The following is a 16,822-nucleotide window of genomic DNA, read 5'->3' on the forward strand; positions in this document are numbered from 1 at the left end:
CACATACAGAAACCTACTTCCACACGCACATACAGAAACCTACTTCCACACGCACATACAGAAATCTACATCCACACGCACATACTGAAACTTACTTCCACACGCACATACTGAAACCTACTTCCACACGCACATACTGAAACCATCTTCCACACGCACATACTGAAACCTACTTCCACACGCACATACAGAAACCTACTTCCACATGCACAGACCGAAACCTACTTCCACACGCACATACTGAAACCTACTTCCACACGCACATACAGAAACCTACTTCCACACGCACATACTGAAACCTACTTCCATACGCACATACAGAAACCTACTTCCACACGCACATACAGAAACCTACTTCCACATGCACAGACAGAAACCTACTTCCACACGCACATACTGAAACCTACTTCCACACGCACATACAGAAACCTACATCCACACACACATACAGAAACCTACTTCCACACGCACATACTGACACCGACTTCCACATGCACACAGAAACCTACTTCCACATGCACACAGAAACCTACTTCCATACGCACATACTGAAACCTACTTCCAAACGCACATACAGAAACCTACTTCCATACGCACATACTGAAACCTACTTCCAAACGCACATACAGAAACCTACTTCCACACGCACATACAGAAACCTACTTCCACACGCACATACTGACACCGACTTCCACATGCACACAGAAACCTACTTCCACATGCACACAGAAACCTACTTCCATACGCACATACTGAAAACTACTTCCACACGCACATACTGAAACCTACTTCCACACGCACATACAGAAACCTACATCCACACGCACATACTGAAACCTACTTCCACACGCACATACAGAAACCTACTTCCACACGCACATACTGACACCGACTTCCACATGCAAACAGAAACCTACTTCCACATGCACACAGAAACCTACTTCCATACGCACATACTGAAACCTACTTCAACACGCACATACTGAAACCTACTTCCATATGCACATACAGAAACCTACTTCCACAAGCACATACAGAAACCTACATGCTCTACATCCCTCACCAATTATGAACATCTTTACAACCTCTCATCTCTCCTATCTCTAACCTTTCCTGCCCAGACTTGACAATCTGTCTATACAGCAGCACATTCTTATCAGCCTTATTCAGGACAGCTCCCACCACCATCACTCATTCGCCTGACCAAGTTAAATCGCAATCATGGCACACCAGCTTCACCCCATACCTCCATTCTGCAGAACTCACAGGAGGAAATCTCGCTTTACATATGATTTCCTCCACTACAAATTCCTCCTCTCCTCCTATAGCACTTCCCTTTAAATTGCCAAGAAAACCTACTTTTCCTCTCTCATACAAACCCTGTCCTCTGACCCAGGGGAGCGCGAACGTTTTGCCCTACGCCCCCCTGCCTGCGCTCTCGCACTGCTCGTTCCCCCCTTACCTAGTCTGAAGCATTAAATGATGATGCGTTGCCATGGTGATGTGTCACACAACCTGACTGAGTCACGGTAAGGGAAGTTACAGAGGCCTAACACAGTCCTCCGGCATGTAATTTAAATGCTTTAGGGAAGATTCTGGGGCCTTGGCAACCGCCGTGCCCCCTCCCCCCAAAAAAAATCTTGTGCCCCCTGCCCCCCAGTTTCCACACCCTTGCTCTAACCTTCAACGGCTATTTCACATCTTTAACTCCTTTCTCTTCCCAACAGCACCTTCCCCCCCTTCCACTCTCACAGCCCAAGGCCTAGTCACTACAAATTGGCGATTGTTTTTTGTGGATGGAGATCCGACCTGGCTCAGCCTGTTCCTTTGGCCCGGGGATGTCCATGGATCAGTCCCAAAAAGCACGATCCATAATGGTGGCTTAAATAGGTTTTAGGCAGGCAGTCGAGGGAGCCGAAGTCCATTGATTTCAGTTCTGGGGACCCCCCCACCTCGGTTTAGTTTAAATGTCCTGGTCTCGTGGCCAATAGGAAGCCGGGACACTCCCGAAGTTTCATGTTTCTGGAACAAGGGGAACAGCAAAAGCCCTCAAACAGGTAAGGTTTTGCTATACTTTACATGGGATTTCCATAGCCCACCCCGTTCTTATGTACAGACGGGTACCCGCAAATTATACACTATTTGCAGGTAAAAAAACAGTACTAGTGGCTACCCCAGTCTGCCACAATACACTGTGATGGTGAGGGGGTAGTGAGGAAGCCACGCACCATATTGGCGAAACGAGTAGAGTGGTAGCCGCCCAGAGGAGGAGAGAAGCAGTGTCAGAGATTTGCAGACCCACAACCGGAAGTGACGGATCGCGGCAAATCGGAAGTGACATATCGGAGCTAACCGGAGGGGACAGGACAGCACGCCTTAGAGGGAGCTCCAGGGATATAACAGAGCAGCGTCCAACTCAAGGACCGGAGCTGACGGGACCAGTACACCCCAGAGGCATCTCAGGAGGTGGGGAGTCCAGCATAGCAGCGTCCCACGCGGTGTCCACAGACCGGAGGTAGTGGGTGAGCCAGAAGTCAACAGCAAACTCTCTTCTGTCACAGTATTGTGATATATGCATTATTTAAATGTTTTTATTGTAAGTGTTCAATTTTAAAACCCCATAAAAGTTACATTTTGTATGATTGGTCTGCACTATGGAAATCTTTTCTCTTCTATATACACCGCTGCTTTGCTGAGATTGGGGGTCTCCACCACTCATTGGAATAAAAGTCCTTCCCGCAAAGACCACTGTGCTTTATTGCCCGTTTTTGATCTGCATCTTGTGAGTAGGCTACACATACGAGCCAAGACACATCACTGAATTGACTCATAGGTTATTAAACTGTCTACACTTAGATTGTATTTTGTTTTATCTCCCTTATATGCTCCCCCTGGATTGCAAACGGATGGTGAGGGGGTAACCAGTGTCATAAATGTCAAGCTTTGTGGTTGCCCCTGAGTCACGTGGTGGGGTCCTAGAGTGTCAGCTCTTGGGCCTGGCTGTCATCAATGTACTACTATGCATTGGATGAAAATATGCGACAGTAACACATTTTTGTGTTTTTGCCTTTCCAGGAGTGCAAGCAAGCAGGAATTGCTAGGCTATGAGGTTCAGGGTGGGTTTTACGAAGAAAGTCTTTACAGATTGTGGCTATGTAGTGGGGTTCCTGAGTTACAGGATGCCCCAAACATGTAACCGGGAATCAGGTAAGATTCTCGGATACATTGAAGCACAATGCTCCGGTTAAACTCCTACCCCTGAAAAGTTCTTGCAGTTCACCGCCAGGAATCCCTGCTTCAGCACAGACCAGAGAGGTAAAAAGGGGCATATGGATTTGTGTATCCCGGATATAGTCAGGGGTCCATGCTGTAGGGGGAGTCCCCCACAGTTTATGCCCAAACCCCCAGTATAGGGGTTTAGGGTATCACCAACGTTGTATAAGTTTGCGAGAGTAAAATTATTTCTAAGTCCAGCTTCGGAATAATTGAAACAACCCTGAAAATGAACCTACTGCTGCGGCCGAGTTTATTCGAGCATTTGCCCGTTCTCGGCCGCAGCAGTAACCTGGCGCGCGCCGGAGGGTGCCGGGCGCGCGCCGAAGCAGCGGAAGAGCGCCCTCCGATCGGGGCGCTCTCCCTCCCGCTGCCGGGTCCGCCGGGTCCCCCGGAAACCCCTGCCGCCGTCCCCCACATCGCGGGACACCAGGGCTCCCTCGGGGAGCCCTGGACGCGCGTGCAGGGGGCGCAGGCACCCGATGACGCGTGACCGCGCATCGGTGACGCGCGGCACGCCGAGGGGCTGCCACTAGCAAGCCAGGAAATCTCCCGGCTTGCGGATCTGGCCGCAGTGTGATAAAGTGTGTCGGTAGTGTAAGCATTATTTGAAGCAACTTTTATTAAAACTTCTTATAGGAAGGTCTAGGAGCTCTGACAGTGAACGTGCGCATCTTTCCAGTAGATCCTAGGGGATGAGGGACTTTGAAGAATTTTGTATGATTTTATGAACATGGTGTATAACAGTGGATATGTATATGCCCTGTATATGAACTGGGGAATTTCCAAGTCCGTGGTTCCGAGAGACCAGATGGCCACCAGGCTTGGTGTGGTCGGGTCCCGGACTTGAAAGTCTCAGAGATGCCAAGGTGTTAGGGTGGCTGGAGTACCGGAGTTATACTCAAGTACCCAAGTCCTGACATGAATAAGGGCTATCTGGCAACCACTTGCCCAGCCCCAGACTCTGTGTACGTTTATACGGTTATGCGTGGGTATATTTATGTATATTATCTTTTATATGTGTTTATATGTGTTTATATGTGTTTTTCCTTGGTTATCATTATATTGTTATCCAAGTTTCAATGCTCTGTGAAATGGTATGAATCCATTTTTTTAATTTTAATTTAAAGAGTTTTTAGATTGTCAGTATATATTTATCTTTAATGGTAAGCTATATTTATTTTTTTAGGATTTTTAGGTACGGATTGGGTACGGATATACCTCTTCTGTATATTAAAATTAATGACAGTGGATTCTGATTAGAATTATAAGTATTTTTAATTATGACATCTATGTTCTAACACTTATTTTTTGTGTGTTTTAGATGCCGTTATTCTCTAAGTGTAATAGATTTTATTTGTGTTGGTTTATGTATGTATTGACTTGTTTTTGTGACTATGTTAAAGTATATGCCATTTAACATGATGTTATTTACTAGTTGGTGGCATTTAACTGTGTTTATTGATAGTTTAATAGCCCCATGTAGGAATACTGCTTTAAAACGAGGTGACCTACTGTAGTGCCGACGATACTATCTCCTGGTCAAGGGATTTTGGCATCTCCGGAGCAGATACAGCGATGGTGTCTGGTAACGCAGGCTGAGTTGAGTTTCCAGGACTTTTGCGGGTACATCCCCGTCAACCAAAGACTTTGTTTTAAGTACTATCTGAGTTAGGAAAGGTTAGTTTTTTTTAGCCCAGATCCCCCAGTAAGTGTGTTTCCCTCTGTATAATTGGAATCCAATGTGTGTACGTCTGTTTCAATGGAATACAGTAAATGACAAATTGTTTTACTCCTTGGTTTTGCGCAATGAAGGATCCCGGTTTAAAGGTGTATTTGCCTGGTCCCCCGTGACAATTTTTTTTTACCTTGTTGCTCACTAATATCGTTTGTAGATAATTCAGTTTATATAATTGATTTCACTCTGTATACCTACTGTACCCGCTGCAGAATTTGTTGGCGCTTTACATATAAAGTATAATTATATTAATTGTAATCAATGTAAATTTAATCTTCATACTTCATAAAGGGAGGATTGCACATTCTATGTATTTGTTTTATTTATGTGTACAAAGCTTTCCAAACCTCACAGGTCTCTTGTTCACATGTACAGAGATTTCCAAAACTCACAGGTCTCTTTCCCAACATACAGACCATTCCAAACCTCACAGGTCTCTTGTTCACATTTACAGAGCTTTCCAAGTCACACATTTCTATTTTTCCAACATATAGAGCATTAAAAATCTCACAAATTTCTTCTTCATTGACTCAGACCTTTTCAGACCTCACAGCTTTCTCCTTCAAAAGTAGAAAGCTTTTCAGACCTCACACGGTCTCTTCTTCACATGTACAGAGCTTTCCAAACCCCTCTTTGAATTGTAAACCTTGGTCAATAATGGAATTGACTGCGTCAAATGTTACTTAGTAGAAATTATTTTCATTCTCATTTGTTATTTTTCTGTCTCTGAAGGTCTCTTTGAATTGTAAACCCTGGTCAATAATGGAATTGACCGTGTCAAATGTTACTTAGTAGAAGTTATTTTTATTCTCATTTGTCATTTTTCGACAGATCAGTTATTTTTCAACCAGCCCTCTCCTCAGTGACAGGAATCTGTTCCCGTCCTTCTTCCGGACCATCCCCAGTGATGAGTTTCAGTGCAAAGGTCTGGCCGAGCTGGTGTCTCACTTTGGATGGACTTGGATTGGTCTCCTGGCCACTGACAATGACCACGGTCAATTTGGTATCCAGGTGGTTCAGCAGGAGATAGTCAAAGTTGGAGCTTGCGTGGCCTTTATTGAGTACATCTTGACCAGCCAACCCAACAGGAATGCTCCCCACATTGCCCGCGTCATCAGAGAATCAACGGCCCAAGCGGTTGTGGTGTTGTCTATTGATTTTGAACTTTTTCCGGTGGTTGAAGAGCTCGTGAGGCAGAACGTGACAGGGAAACTTTGGGTGGCAAGTGAATCTTGGACAACCTCTGCTCTTCTTTCCAATAAGAAATTCCAGAGGGTCCTGATGGGCACCATCGGTTTTGCCATCCATTCTGGGCAAATGCCAGGGTTCTTTGAGTACTTCCATGCCCTCCACTCCACCAATACTCATAATGATACATTCATAAGGGAGTTCTGGGAGCAGACTTTCTCTTGTAAATGGCAGGATCAGAAGAATTTAGATAACAGGACAGGTAATACCACAATTCCACAATGTACAGGAAGAGAGAAGCTGGAACACTCTATGGCTGAAGCAGATCTGAGAATCAGTCTCAATGTGTACATGTCAGTTTACGCCTTTGCATGGGCCTTACAAAACCTGCTCCACTGTATACCTAGAAGTGGACCATTCCATAATGGTGCCTGTGCCAACATCTCATCATTTCGACCTTGGCAAGTAAGGCTAAATATTTTACTCTGGTTCCACATAGGACTGACCCTCTATCCTGTTAAAGAGATCACTGTCATTAGGTCACTTCTCTCCTTCGTGGGACTGACCCTTAAACCCATTAAACATGTCCCTGTCATTAGGAAAAATAGTATGGTTCCCAGAACTCAAAAAGAACACACGAAAAACACGAATCTGCTGTTGCTTATGTTAGATCTTAATAGAAATAGATTAGTACATCAAACAAGTTATCATCTCTGTAGAACATCAACTGCACACAATCAATATCTATGTACAAACTCACAACAGGCATACTGTAGTGCAATAATAACAAGAAACAGGCAAAAACATGTTGACCAATTTGGATCCACAGCGGATCGGCTGTCTGCGGATTTCCTTGGATAGGTCTCAAAACGGCGATTTGCATTTTGCGGATTTTTTACTATTATTGCCAGTACACTCCGTAACTTCTTTAGAATCCGCCAAAGGATTGCAGAATCCGCGGATTGGATTCAACAAATACATCAACGGATTGTATTCTATGGCGGATCCATGCGCGTATTGAAACCGACCAAATCCACCCGCGGGTTTTATACCACAAAACGTGCTTTGGGGGTAAAATGCGAGAACATCCGGTGAAACTTATTTGGCTGGATTCTCCCATCTCCAATAATAAGCTAATTCTGTTCAGAAATGTGAACAAAGTAATTAATACTTATCATGCGTGGAGGAATCACTAAGAGTAGATAAGGGAGATCCAACGGATCTGCTCAATAGAAAAATGTATTGTGCCACACAACGTTTCGACCGTAAGGTCTTTCTCAAGTGACAGGCATGTCACGGTCAAAACATTGAGTGGCACAATACATTTTTCTATTGAGCAAATCCGTTGTGCGTTGGATCTCCCTTATCTACAGTTCATATTAGGATTACCAGGACAGGCACCCCTTGAACCAGCAGCACCAGTAATATTGAATGCATTGTTTGATTGTGGTGTGCAGCATATAATCTTCGGAATCACTAAGAGAGCATATGCAAAGGGTTTATGTGAAGAAATATAGGGTTATTACACCCCTGATATTCCCTTGAGGAAAAAATACCGAACGCAGGGTGTAGTGGTATATTCAATCCCAAATATACGGGGGTAGGGGAACTCTTGCTATACCCTAATGGGCAAGAAGAGGTGTTAACTAAGGAGTAATGAGAATATTGATATGGAGAAGAAAGGGTTCCTGATAAGTTGCACTCAAACAAAAAAACAGTTGATATAAAACGTAACTTTGACTATATTTACAGCTAAAAGGAAATGTGAAACAAGGAAAATAATAAAAATTGTAGCTTTAACTTTATTTGCATATAAAGTTAAGAGTGGACAGTCAAATCAAATTATACCCTAAAACATGAGATAAATATAGGTGAAAAACAAAATATCCTAAGCACAGGTCTCTATCACCACTCACAGTGTATACCAATTGAGATATATACATTAGATACACGGCGGCTAAAGACAAGTTACAGCGGTATTGGGACATCTGGGAAAAATTGCACAAGGCACACTAGTAGTAGCAGTGTTGTTCGCTTGTACTATGACTGGAAATGATACAGTCATATCAAACAATCCCTCAGTACTTCCCTCTATTCAGAAAGTTGGGGCATGGTGGTGAAGAGAAATTGGAAATATTTGGGAGCTAGGGTAATAGCGATGAAAATCCTATAGCTGTAAGGGACAGCACTTCATTATGCTCATTCAGCCTTTGTTATCACTAAAGCACCCAACAATTAGTTAGCCAGATACCAAGATAGATTGGTGCAGCCTGATAGGCTTTCATTAATAATAATAATGATAATAATAATAATAATAATAATAATAATAATAACATAGAGAGTCTGTCTGTTTGTCTGTCATAGCCATACTGTAGCTATGTTGGCTTACATTGTACCCGGCATGTGGGTAGTGGTGTTTAAGCACAGCTTCCATATCCTTCCTGCGTGGTGCTGCCTTGTGCTGTCGAGTCCTATCTTTAACATGTTGGGTGGTCTATCCCACATACCCCAGTCCACAGGGGCACTTAATGAGATAAACCACACATCATGACATGCGTGTATAATGTTGTTTCATATATTCTTTCCACAGTTTTGGGATGGATAAACTTGATAACCCATTCAACACGTCACTTTCAACACTGGTTACATTTTTTCTTCCAGCTTCTTCATTACATTAAGAGTGTGAACTTTGAGACCAAAGACAGGACCCAGATGTTTTTCGATGCTAAAGGGAACCCCCCAGCCCTCTACGATATAGTGAACTGGCATCTGAGCGCCACAGGCACCTTGGAGCAGGTGAAAGTGGGAAGTTATGACTCAAGCGCCCCCGATGGAAAGATCTTGAGAGTAGACAGGGCGGCTATTATTTGGGCCAGTGGGGATACACAGGTATGTCTGAGCAACCTTATACTATGAACAAATTGGGATGAGAGGGGGTAACCAGGCTATACAATAAAGGTCAAGCCCATTTTTGGTTACCCCTGCGCCGTGTATAAGGGTCCAAGAGAGTTAGCTCTTGGGCCCAGTAACAATGTGCCACAAAATAATTAAAGATAGACAGCATATAATGGGGGGGGGGGGGAGGGGGGAGAAAGCGGTGCAATGTGGAACTGAGAGAACCCTATTTCCTCTCACACAATAATTCAAAGAAGAACAAATGTTCCCAGCACACAAAAGTAAAGGGGGCGAAAATGTTGGCCCCCTTTTCTTTTGTGTGCTGGGAACATTTGTTCTTCTCAGTAACAATGTGTCATTCCAATGTACTGTATGTAATAAAAGCATTTTTTATGTTTTTCCCTTTCCGGGCATGCAATCAAGCAGGGATTGCTAGGGCAGGAGTTTCAAGGGGGGAGTTTCTTGCGGAGGAACCGTTGACAGAATGTGCCAAGGTGGTTGGGGTACGGAGTTGTTGTTTCCCCTATAAATGTACCCGGGAATCATGCCTGATTCTCAGATACATGTAGGCACATTGTCCGGCAACACCACCCCTTGAAAACGCACGTGCGACTCACCACTAGGGTACCCTGCTTCAGCACAGCCCAGAAAGGAGAATGAGGCACAGGGATAAACATGTATTCCTGTAGCTGAGGGAGTCCCTGGGTTAAGGAGGGTACCCCAGCTAGTGCCAAGGTGACCTACAACCAGTATAGGGTTCATGGGTGCCACAACCAAATATAAGGTTGGGGGGGGGGAGGGACTCAGAGTCCAAACTGAGTCCAAGGGGAATAAGGCAGATAGAAATAAAACAACAACACCTTTCCCTTTTCTGTTCCCTGTCCCCCAAGACTCAGAGATGTATTAAAATATACTTAAATGTAATAGGCTTTTTACATTCAGAATCGATGTCCAAACAGGCTGCCCGAACTAAAACCCATAGTCGCCGTAAGTCTGCCCAGAGGATGCCCAGAGGTGTGAATAGCATTTGGTCAGTGGGGAAAGGTAGAGTACCAGGTCCAGAGATCAATGGCAGTCCTCCGGGATGCCACTTGTTCTGCCAGGCCTGGGGGAGCCTGCCCAGCGGGTGGCATTGATATAGCCAGGGAGAGAGGTGGCAGGCTTGCGCATGTCTCTTTGCTATATCGGATTCCCAGCTGACCCGGCTTTTCTAGCCGACTTGGCTCTGATTGGTTGCTTGGGATAGTTCCCACGCATTGATTGGCTGTTTCGTTTTGTGAATGAAACTGAAAATACTACAAGAATCAATGAGCCAATCAGATTCAGAGTCCCTGGTATTAAGAGCGTGGATGGACTTTTCAAAGTTGCTTCTGTGTGAATAGCAGAGCAACCGGCTTCGATTTTTACATAGTTACATATTAGATGAGGTTGAAAAAAGACATACTGTACGTCCATCAAGTTCAACCTATGCTAAATTTAGACAAGATACTTTATCCTATATCTATATTTACTTGTTGATCCAGAGGAAGGCAAACAAAAAACCCCAGTGTCATATCATCCAATGATATTTCATAAGGGGAAAAATAAATATAGGGATGGCCATTGTACTGCCCTTGTGATGAATAGTTCTTTTGAAAGCTCCCTGTATTGTCCCCGAAAATATTTGTATATAGTTATTATATCCCCTCTTAGACACCTCTTTTCTAATGTAAATAAATCCAATTTAGCTAGCCTCTCCTCATAAGTTACATTGTCCATCCCCTTTATTAATTTTGGTAGCTCTTCTCTGCACTCTCTCTAGTTCCACAATGTCTTTTCTAAGGAGTGGTGCCCAAAATGGTACTCCATATTCAAGGTGTTGTCTTACTAATGCTTTGTAAATGTAACGATATGCTCACCACAAACAAGGCGTGACCATGAGGCCGAGATGGGGATTTGATAACAGCCAACCTACAGCCGCGAGGGCACGTCTGGAGTGTAGATAGGTCGAGAAAGCCGGGTCGGGGTAGGAGAGGTCAGGATGGTCAGTGATACTTGCCGAGGTCTGGGATTGGAGAGATACGGATCATTGCAGGTACTTTAGCCAAGGTCGGGATTGGAGAGGTGTGGATCGTCATTGGTAAGGCAGGTCAGGAGCGGAGAAGTGCTGAATCCAAAAAGCAAACAAGGTCAGGCAACACAGGACAAGGCAGGCAAGGCTCAGACAGGAGGCAGGATTGCAGTAAACACAGCTCACATAAACAAGGTTATGCTCAGCCATTGTGCCAGAGGGCAGGCTGAGCATATATAGGAAGGACAGGCCAATGAGGAGGAAGCATATTCCCTAGTATGCCTGACTGTGATTGGTTGAAGGAGACAGGACAGGCGAATCCAATTACACAGCGGAACAGAGGAGACCCTGCACGCGGGTGCCGCGCACAGCAGGTGCGCACTGCGCAACGATGATGTCAGTGTGAGAGTGAAGCCTGGAGATGGGATCAGCAGGGACGGCATTTAGTCCCGGAGGGCCGCGCGCCCCTAGAAGGAATGCTTGTATTAGTTGGTCTGCGAGATGCGCTGCAGGAGGCAGCGGAGGGAGGACACCTGATTGTGGGTCTGGGCAAGCTGGGAGCGCGCCGGGAGGGGTGCGCATAACAGATCCTTACAGTGCCCCCCCCCTCAGGTGCAACCTGCGGGCGACTCCAGGAAGGTTTGTCAGGGTATCTCTGATGGAAGAGATGGAGGAGTCTGGGTGCATGGAGACAGTGGTGAAGGATCCAAGATCTTTCTTCGGGTCCAAAACCCTTCCAGTGCACCAGGTACTGGGCTGGTCCTCTGGAGGACCTGGAATCCAGGATAGATTGTACCTCGTACACCTTTTGGCCTTGTATGAAGCAAGGAGGAGGCAAAGATGAGTCAAAGGAATGGGGGTTCAGGGTATTCGGCTTCAGGTGGGAGGCCTGAAATACGCAGGGTATTCTCATTGATGGTGGGAGACATAGCCGATAAGCAACTGGGTTGACTTTCTCTGTAATAGCGAATGGTCCTATAAATCTAGGTGCTAGTTTCAGCGTAGGGACCATGATGTTCTTAGATGATAGCCAGACCTTGTCTCCTGGTTTAAACTCTTGGATGCGTCTCCGGTGATGATCCACCTATGCCTTTTGTCTGGTAGTTGCTGACGTGAGGTTCTCTTGGATCCTTCTCCACAGGCTTTGAAGACAATGGACTCTGTCGTCTGCTGCTGGTACCCCAGAAGTAGAAGTAGAGATGCGTAGAAGTAGTGGGTGAATTCCATAATTAATGAAGAAGGGCGACTCTGTGGTGGATTTGTTATGCAAATTATTATGTGCCAGCTCGGCCCAAGGAAGGAGTTCAGGCCATACGTGCTGAGTATCTGAGACGAAACACCAGATGTATTGCTCCAGATATTGATTGGTTCGTTCAGTCTGGCCGTTAGTTTGGGGATGGTACCCTGAAGAAAATTGTAGCACTATTCCTAGTTGTTGACAGAAGGAGCGCCAAAACTTGGATATAAACTGTGACCCTCTATCGGAGACTATGGCCAATGGTACCCCATGGAGGCGAAAGACTTCTTTGATGAAGACGTCTGCCAATTTGGGAGAGTTGGGGAGACCTCTAAATGGAATAAAATGAGACTGCTTTGAAAAAGCGGTCCACCACAACTAGGATGGTGTTCATCTCTTTGGAGACTGGCAATTCGATAACGACGTCCATGGACAAGTGTGTCCATGGACGATCCCGAATCGGAAGTGGTCATTCTGCTCTAAATATTTCTCACTCTTCGAGAACATGCTGGCGTGTGTGCTCAAGACTCTACGCACCTCCATGGGGTCTATGTTTGTGGGGCTGAGCATACTGTAACGATGTGCCCACCACAAATAAGGCGTGAACCCGAAGCCGAGGTGGGGATTTCATCAATGCCAACACACAGACGCAAGGGCGCGTCTGGAGTGTAGATATTTCGAGGTAGCCTCGTCGGTGTAGGAGAGGTCAGAATGGTCAGTGAACCTTGCCGAGGTCTGGGATTGGAGAGGTACGGATCGTTGCAGTTACTTTTGCCAAGGTCGTGATTGGAGAGGTATGGATCGTCATTGGTAAACTGGGTCAGGAGAGGAGAAGTGCAGAATCCAAAAAGCAAACAAGGTCAGGCAACACAGGTAAGGCTCAGACAGGATGCAGAACTGCAGTGAACACAGCGCACATAAACAAGGTTATGCTCAGCCAATGTGCCAGAGGGCAGGCTGAGCATATATAGAAAGGACAGGTCAATGAGGAGGAAGCATACTTCCTAGCATGGCTGACTGTGATTGGTTGAAGGAGACAGGACAGCAAATCCAATTACAAAGTGGAATGGAGGAGACTCTGCGCGCGTATGCGAGTGCCGCGCATAGCTGGTGCACGCTGCGTGACGGTGACGTCACTGCATGAGCGAAGCCTGGAGGCGGGATCAGCAGGGATGGCATTTAGTGCCGAGTCAGGGCTGTGGCCCCTATAAAGAACTCTGGTATTAGCTGGTCTGCGAGATGTGGTGCAGGAAGCAGCAGAGGCAGGACACCCGATCGCTGTCTTGGTAACCTGTGAGTGCACCGGTATGGGCGTGGATGATGGATCAATACAGTAAAGGGGCATAATTATGTTTACTTCCCTTCCATCCATCGCCCGTTGATGCAAGATAAGATCTTGTTTGCCTTTGCAGCTACTACATGACTTTGGGCACTATTGCTAAGCCTGCTGTCTACAAGCACTCCTAAATCCTTCTCCATCAAGGATTCCCCCAATTTATCCCCATTTAATTTGTGTCGCCTTTTTATTCTTGGATCCCAAATGCATAACCTTACATGTATCTGTATTAAACCTCATCTGCCATTTACCTGCCCACGTTTCCAGTCTCTCCAAGTCCTTCTGGAGAGAAATTACATCCTGCTCTGATTCTACTACCTCACACAATTTAGTATTGTCAGCAAAGATGGAGAGTTTACTCTCGATGCCAACCTCAAGGTCATTAATAAAGAAGTTAAAAAGCAGGGGACCCAGTACTGATCCCTGAGGTGCTCCACTCAGGACCCGATTTTGAACCTGAAAAGTCGGCCCGCCAGAGTCTATGTCCAGCTTTCTGGGATGCAGTTCTCAGAAACGAATGTAGCAGTCATGGCTGGGATTTTATGCCAATTTGAGTTCCAGGAATTTTGGACTAACTCGCGGTCAGGAGGGACCAAGTTCTCAGAAGAGATCGTAGCGGTGGTACATTGTATATGGAATTTTATGCCGATTTGGGTTCCAGGAGATTCCGGGCTGAGTCCCGGTTAGGGTAAAACACTCCCATAGAGTTCCCTGCACCTAGGAGTCTAGTTTTCAACCCAGTCCCAAGATAAGTGTGTCTTTTTGTCTGTATTTTGTGTTCTTTTTTGTGTAAGCCAATTTATGCCGAAAAAAATTACAATTTATTTCATTACCTTGTTTTGCTCAATGAATGATTCTGGTAAAAAGGTGTAAATAACCTGGTCTCCCATGACACAAATACATTGAGTAGATTGGATGAATTGATTCTCAATATCCACTTACTCAGATTGCTAGTAAAGCAGTGGGAGACAGAGAGCAAGAAAGAGGGAAATAGAGTAAGAGATGGTGTGAGAAACTGTGTGTTAGAGGGAGGAGAGAAAGAGAGAGAATGAATGTGTGAGAGTGGGTATGAGAGAACCAGTTATGTCTAGATCTACAGAGGTTTGTTAACTCAGTGCTAATAACGAGACGTGATATTCAATATCATCCTGGATGGCCCTACGCCGACTTAAACTTAATATAGCAAAAAACAAGCTCCTCATACTTCCTCCCAAACCTGGCCCTACTACGCCCTTCAACATTACTGTCGGTAGTACTATCATTCACCCATTAGCCCAAGCACGCTGCCTAGGGGACACACTGGACTCCTCTCTCACATTCTACTCTAACATTCAAAACGTTTTTAAAACCTGGCGCTTTTTCCTCCTCAATATTACAGAGATACGCCCTTTCCTTTGTTGCTCGACTGCTAAAACTCTGACTCAGGCCCTCATTCTCTCCCGTCTCAATTACTGTAACCTCCTGCTGTCCGGCCTTCCTGCCTCTCACCTGTCTCCCTACAATCTATCCTAAACGTTGCTGCAAGAATCACTCTACTCTTTCCGAAATCTGTCTCGGCGTTTCTTCTGCTCAAATCACTCCCCTGGCTTCCGATCAAATCCCACATCTCGCACTCAATTCTCCTCCTCACTTTTAAAGCTTTACACTCTTCTGCTCCTCCTTGCATCTCAGCCCTAATTTCTCGCTATGCACCATCCCGACTCTTGCATTCTGCTCAAGGATGTCTTCTCTCTACCCACTTTGTATCTAAAGCCCTCTCCCGCCTTAAACATTTCTCACTGACTGCCCCACACCTCTGGAATGCCATTCCCCTCAATACCCATCTAGCACCCTCTCTATCCACCTTTAAGACCCAGCTTAAGACACACTTGTTTAAAGAAGCCTATGAGTAGCACCGTGGATAATACTAGACACATGATACATAAAGCTTGGCCCCCTGCAGACGCACTTACCAGAACTCCCTCCTACTGTCTCTATACGTTCTTCCAACCTACCAATTAGATTGTAAGCGCCTCAGAGCAGGGACTCCTCTTCCTTAATGTTACTTTGATGTCTGAAGCACTTATTCCCATGATCTGTTATTTGTATTATTTGTTATTTATATGATTGTCACGTGTATTACTACTGTGAAGCGCTATGTAAACTAATGATGCTATATAAAACAAGACATATATAAATACATACAAATCAGTAACCGATATCAGGTGTGTTTTTTGTGCACAGATGTCTCTCAACGTGTTGTTTAATGTGTGTTTGGGAAGGTACAGTGGCGGCCGCCCTTAGCCTCCTGCGGCCTTTTCCCCGCGATTTTTAAAATCGCGGGCAGATCGCGGGCTGATGCGGGCCATTTTCTGCAGTTTTGGGCGCCTGCGGGCATTTTCATTGTCTAGCGCTAAGTGCTTTCATTGTCTAGCGCTATTAGCGCTATCTGGTGATTTCGGACCGAGCGGAAAAGGTCTGTAAGAGACGGAAAACATCCCCGAATATTTTCGGGGATGTTGGAGATTAAAAGGGGACGCGACAGTACAGTGTACAAGTAAATTTGAAGTTAAGAATGTTTTTAGATGTAATTGTTAAAATCTTATCTAGGTTTAAAGTTAAAGATATCTCATGAAATCACTGATCGGATTATTTCAGAATTGTTGTCATTGTGCCTCTTCCACTACATGTATATAGAATTTTGAAACTGCTGACAGAGCGATTCCCCACCATTCCATTGATTCACCTATAGGTTCCTCTCTCGGTGTGTAGCCCAAGCTGTCCCATCGGGTTTAGGAAGATGGCCTTACCAGGAAAACCTTCCTGCTGTTTTGAGTGTGTCCCATGTGCCCAAGGAGAGATTTCCAACCAAACAGGTAAGACAGTCACAGATATTTTGGCAAAACTTATATAATTCATGACAAAAGTTGACATCAGTGTTTCTTTCCAGATGCTGTGGAGTGTCACAGATGTTCCTGGGAAACATGGCCCAGTCTCCCACAGGACAGGTGTCTCCCAAAGACCATACAGTTCTTCTCCTACACAGAACTGCTGGGTATCAACTTAGCAGCCATTGCTCTCTCCTCTTCCATGATCCCAATTGGCATTCTGGAGTTTTTGTTTGCC

General features: G+C 45.3%; 1 protein-coding gene across 1 annotated transcript in view; it reads left to right on the forward strand.

The window, feature by feature from the left end:
• The window catches only part of LOC142471467 (extracellular calcium-sensing receptor-like), a 64,080-nt gene that overhangs the window by 14,606 nt on the left and 32,652 nt on the right, over positions 1-16,822 (forward strand). Inside the window, exons 3-4 of the mRNA XM_075578265.1 lie at positions 5,843-6,664; positions 8,861-9,088. Of these exons, the coding sequence (XP_075434380.1) occupies positions 5,843-6,664; positions 8,861-9,088 (1,050 nt within the window). The remainder of the gene's footprint in view (positions 1-5,842; positions 6,665-8,860; positions 9,089-16,822) is intronic.

Source organism: Ascaphus truei, chromosome 20 (assembly GCF_040206685.1).
Source record: "Ascaphus truei isolate aAscTru1 chromosome 20, aAscTru1.hap1, whole genome shotgun sequence".
NCBI lineage: Eukaryota > Metazoa > Chordata > Amphibia > Anura > Ascaphidae > Ascaphus > Ascaphus truei.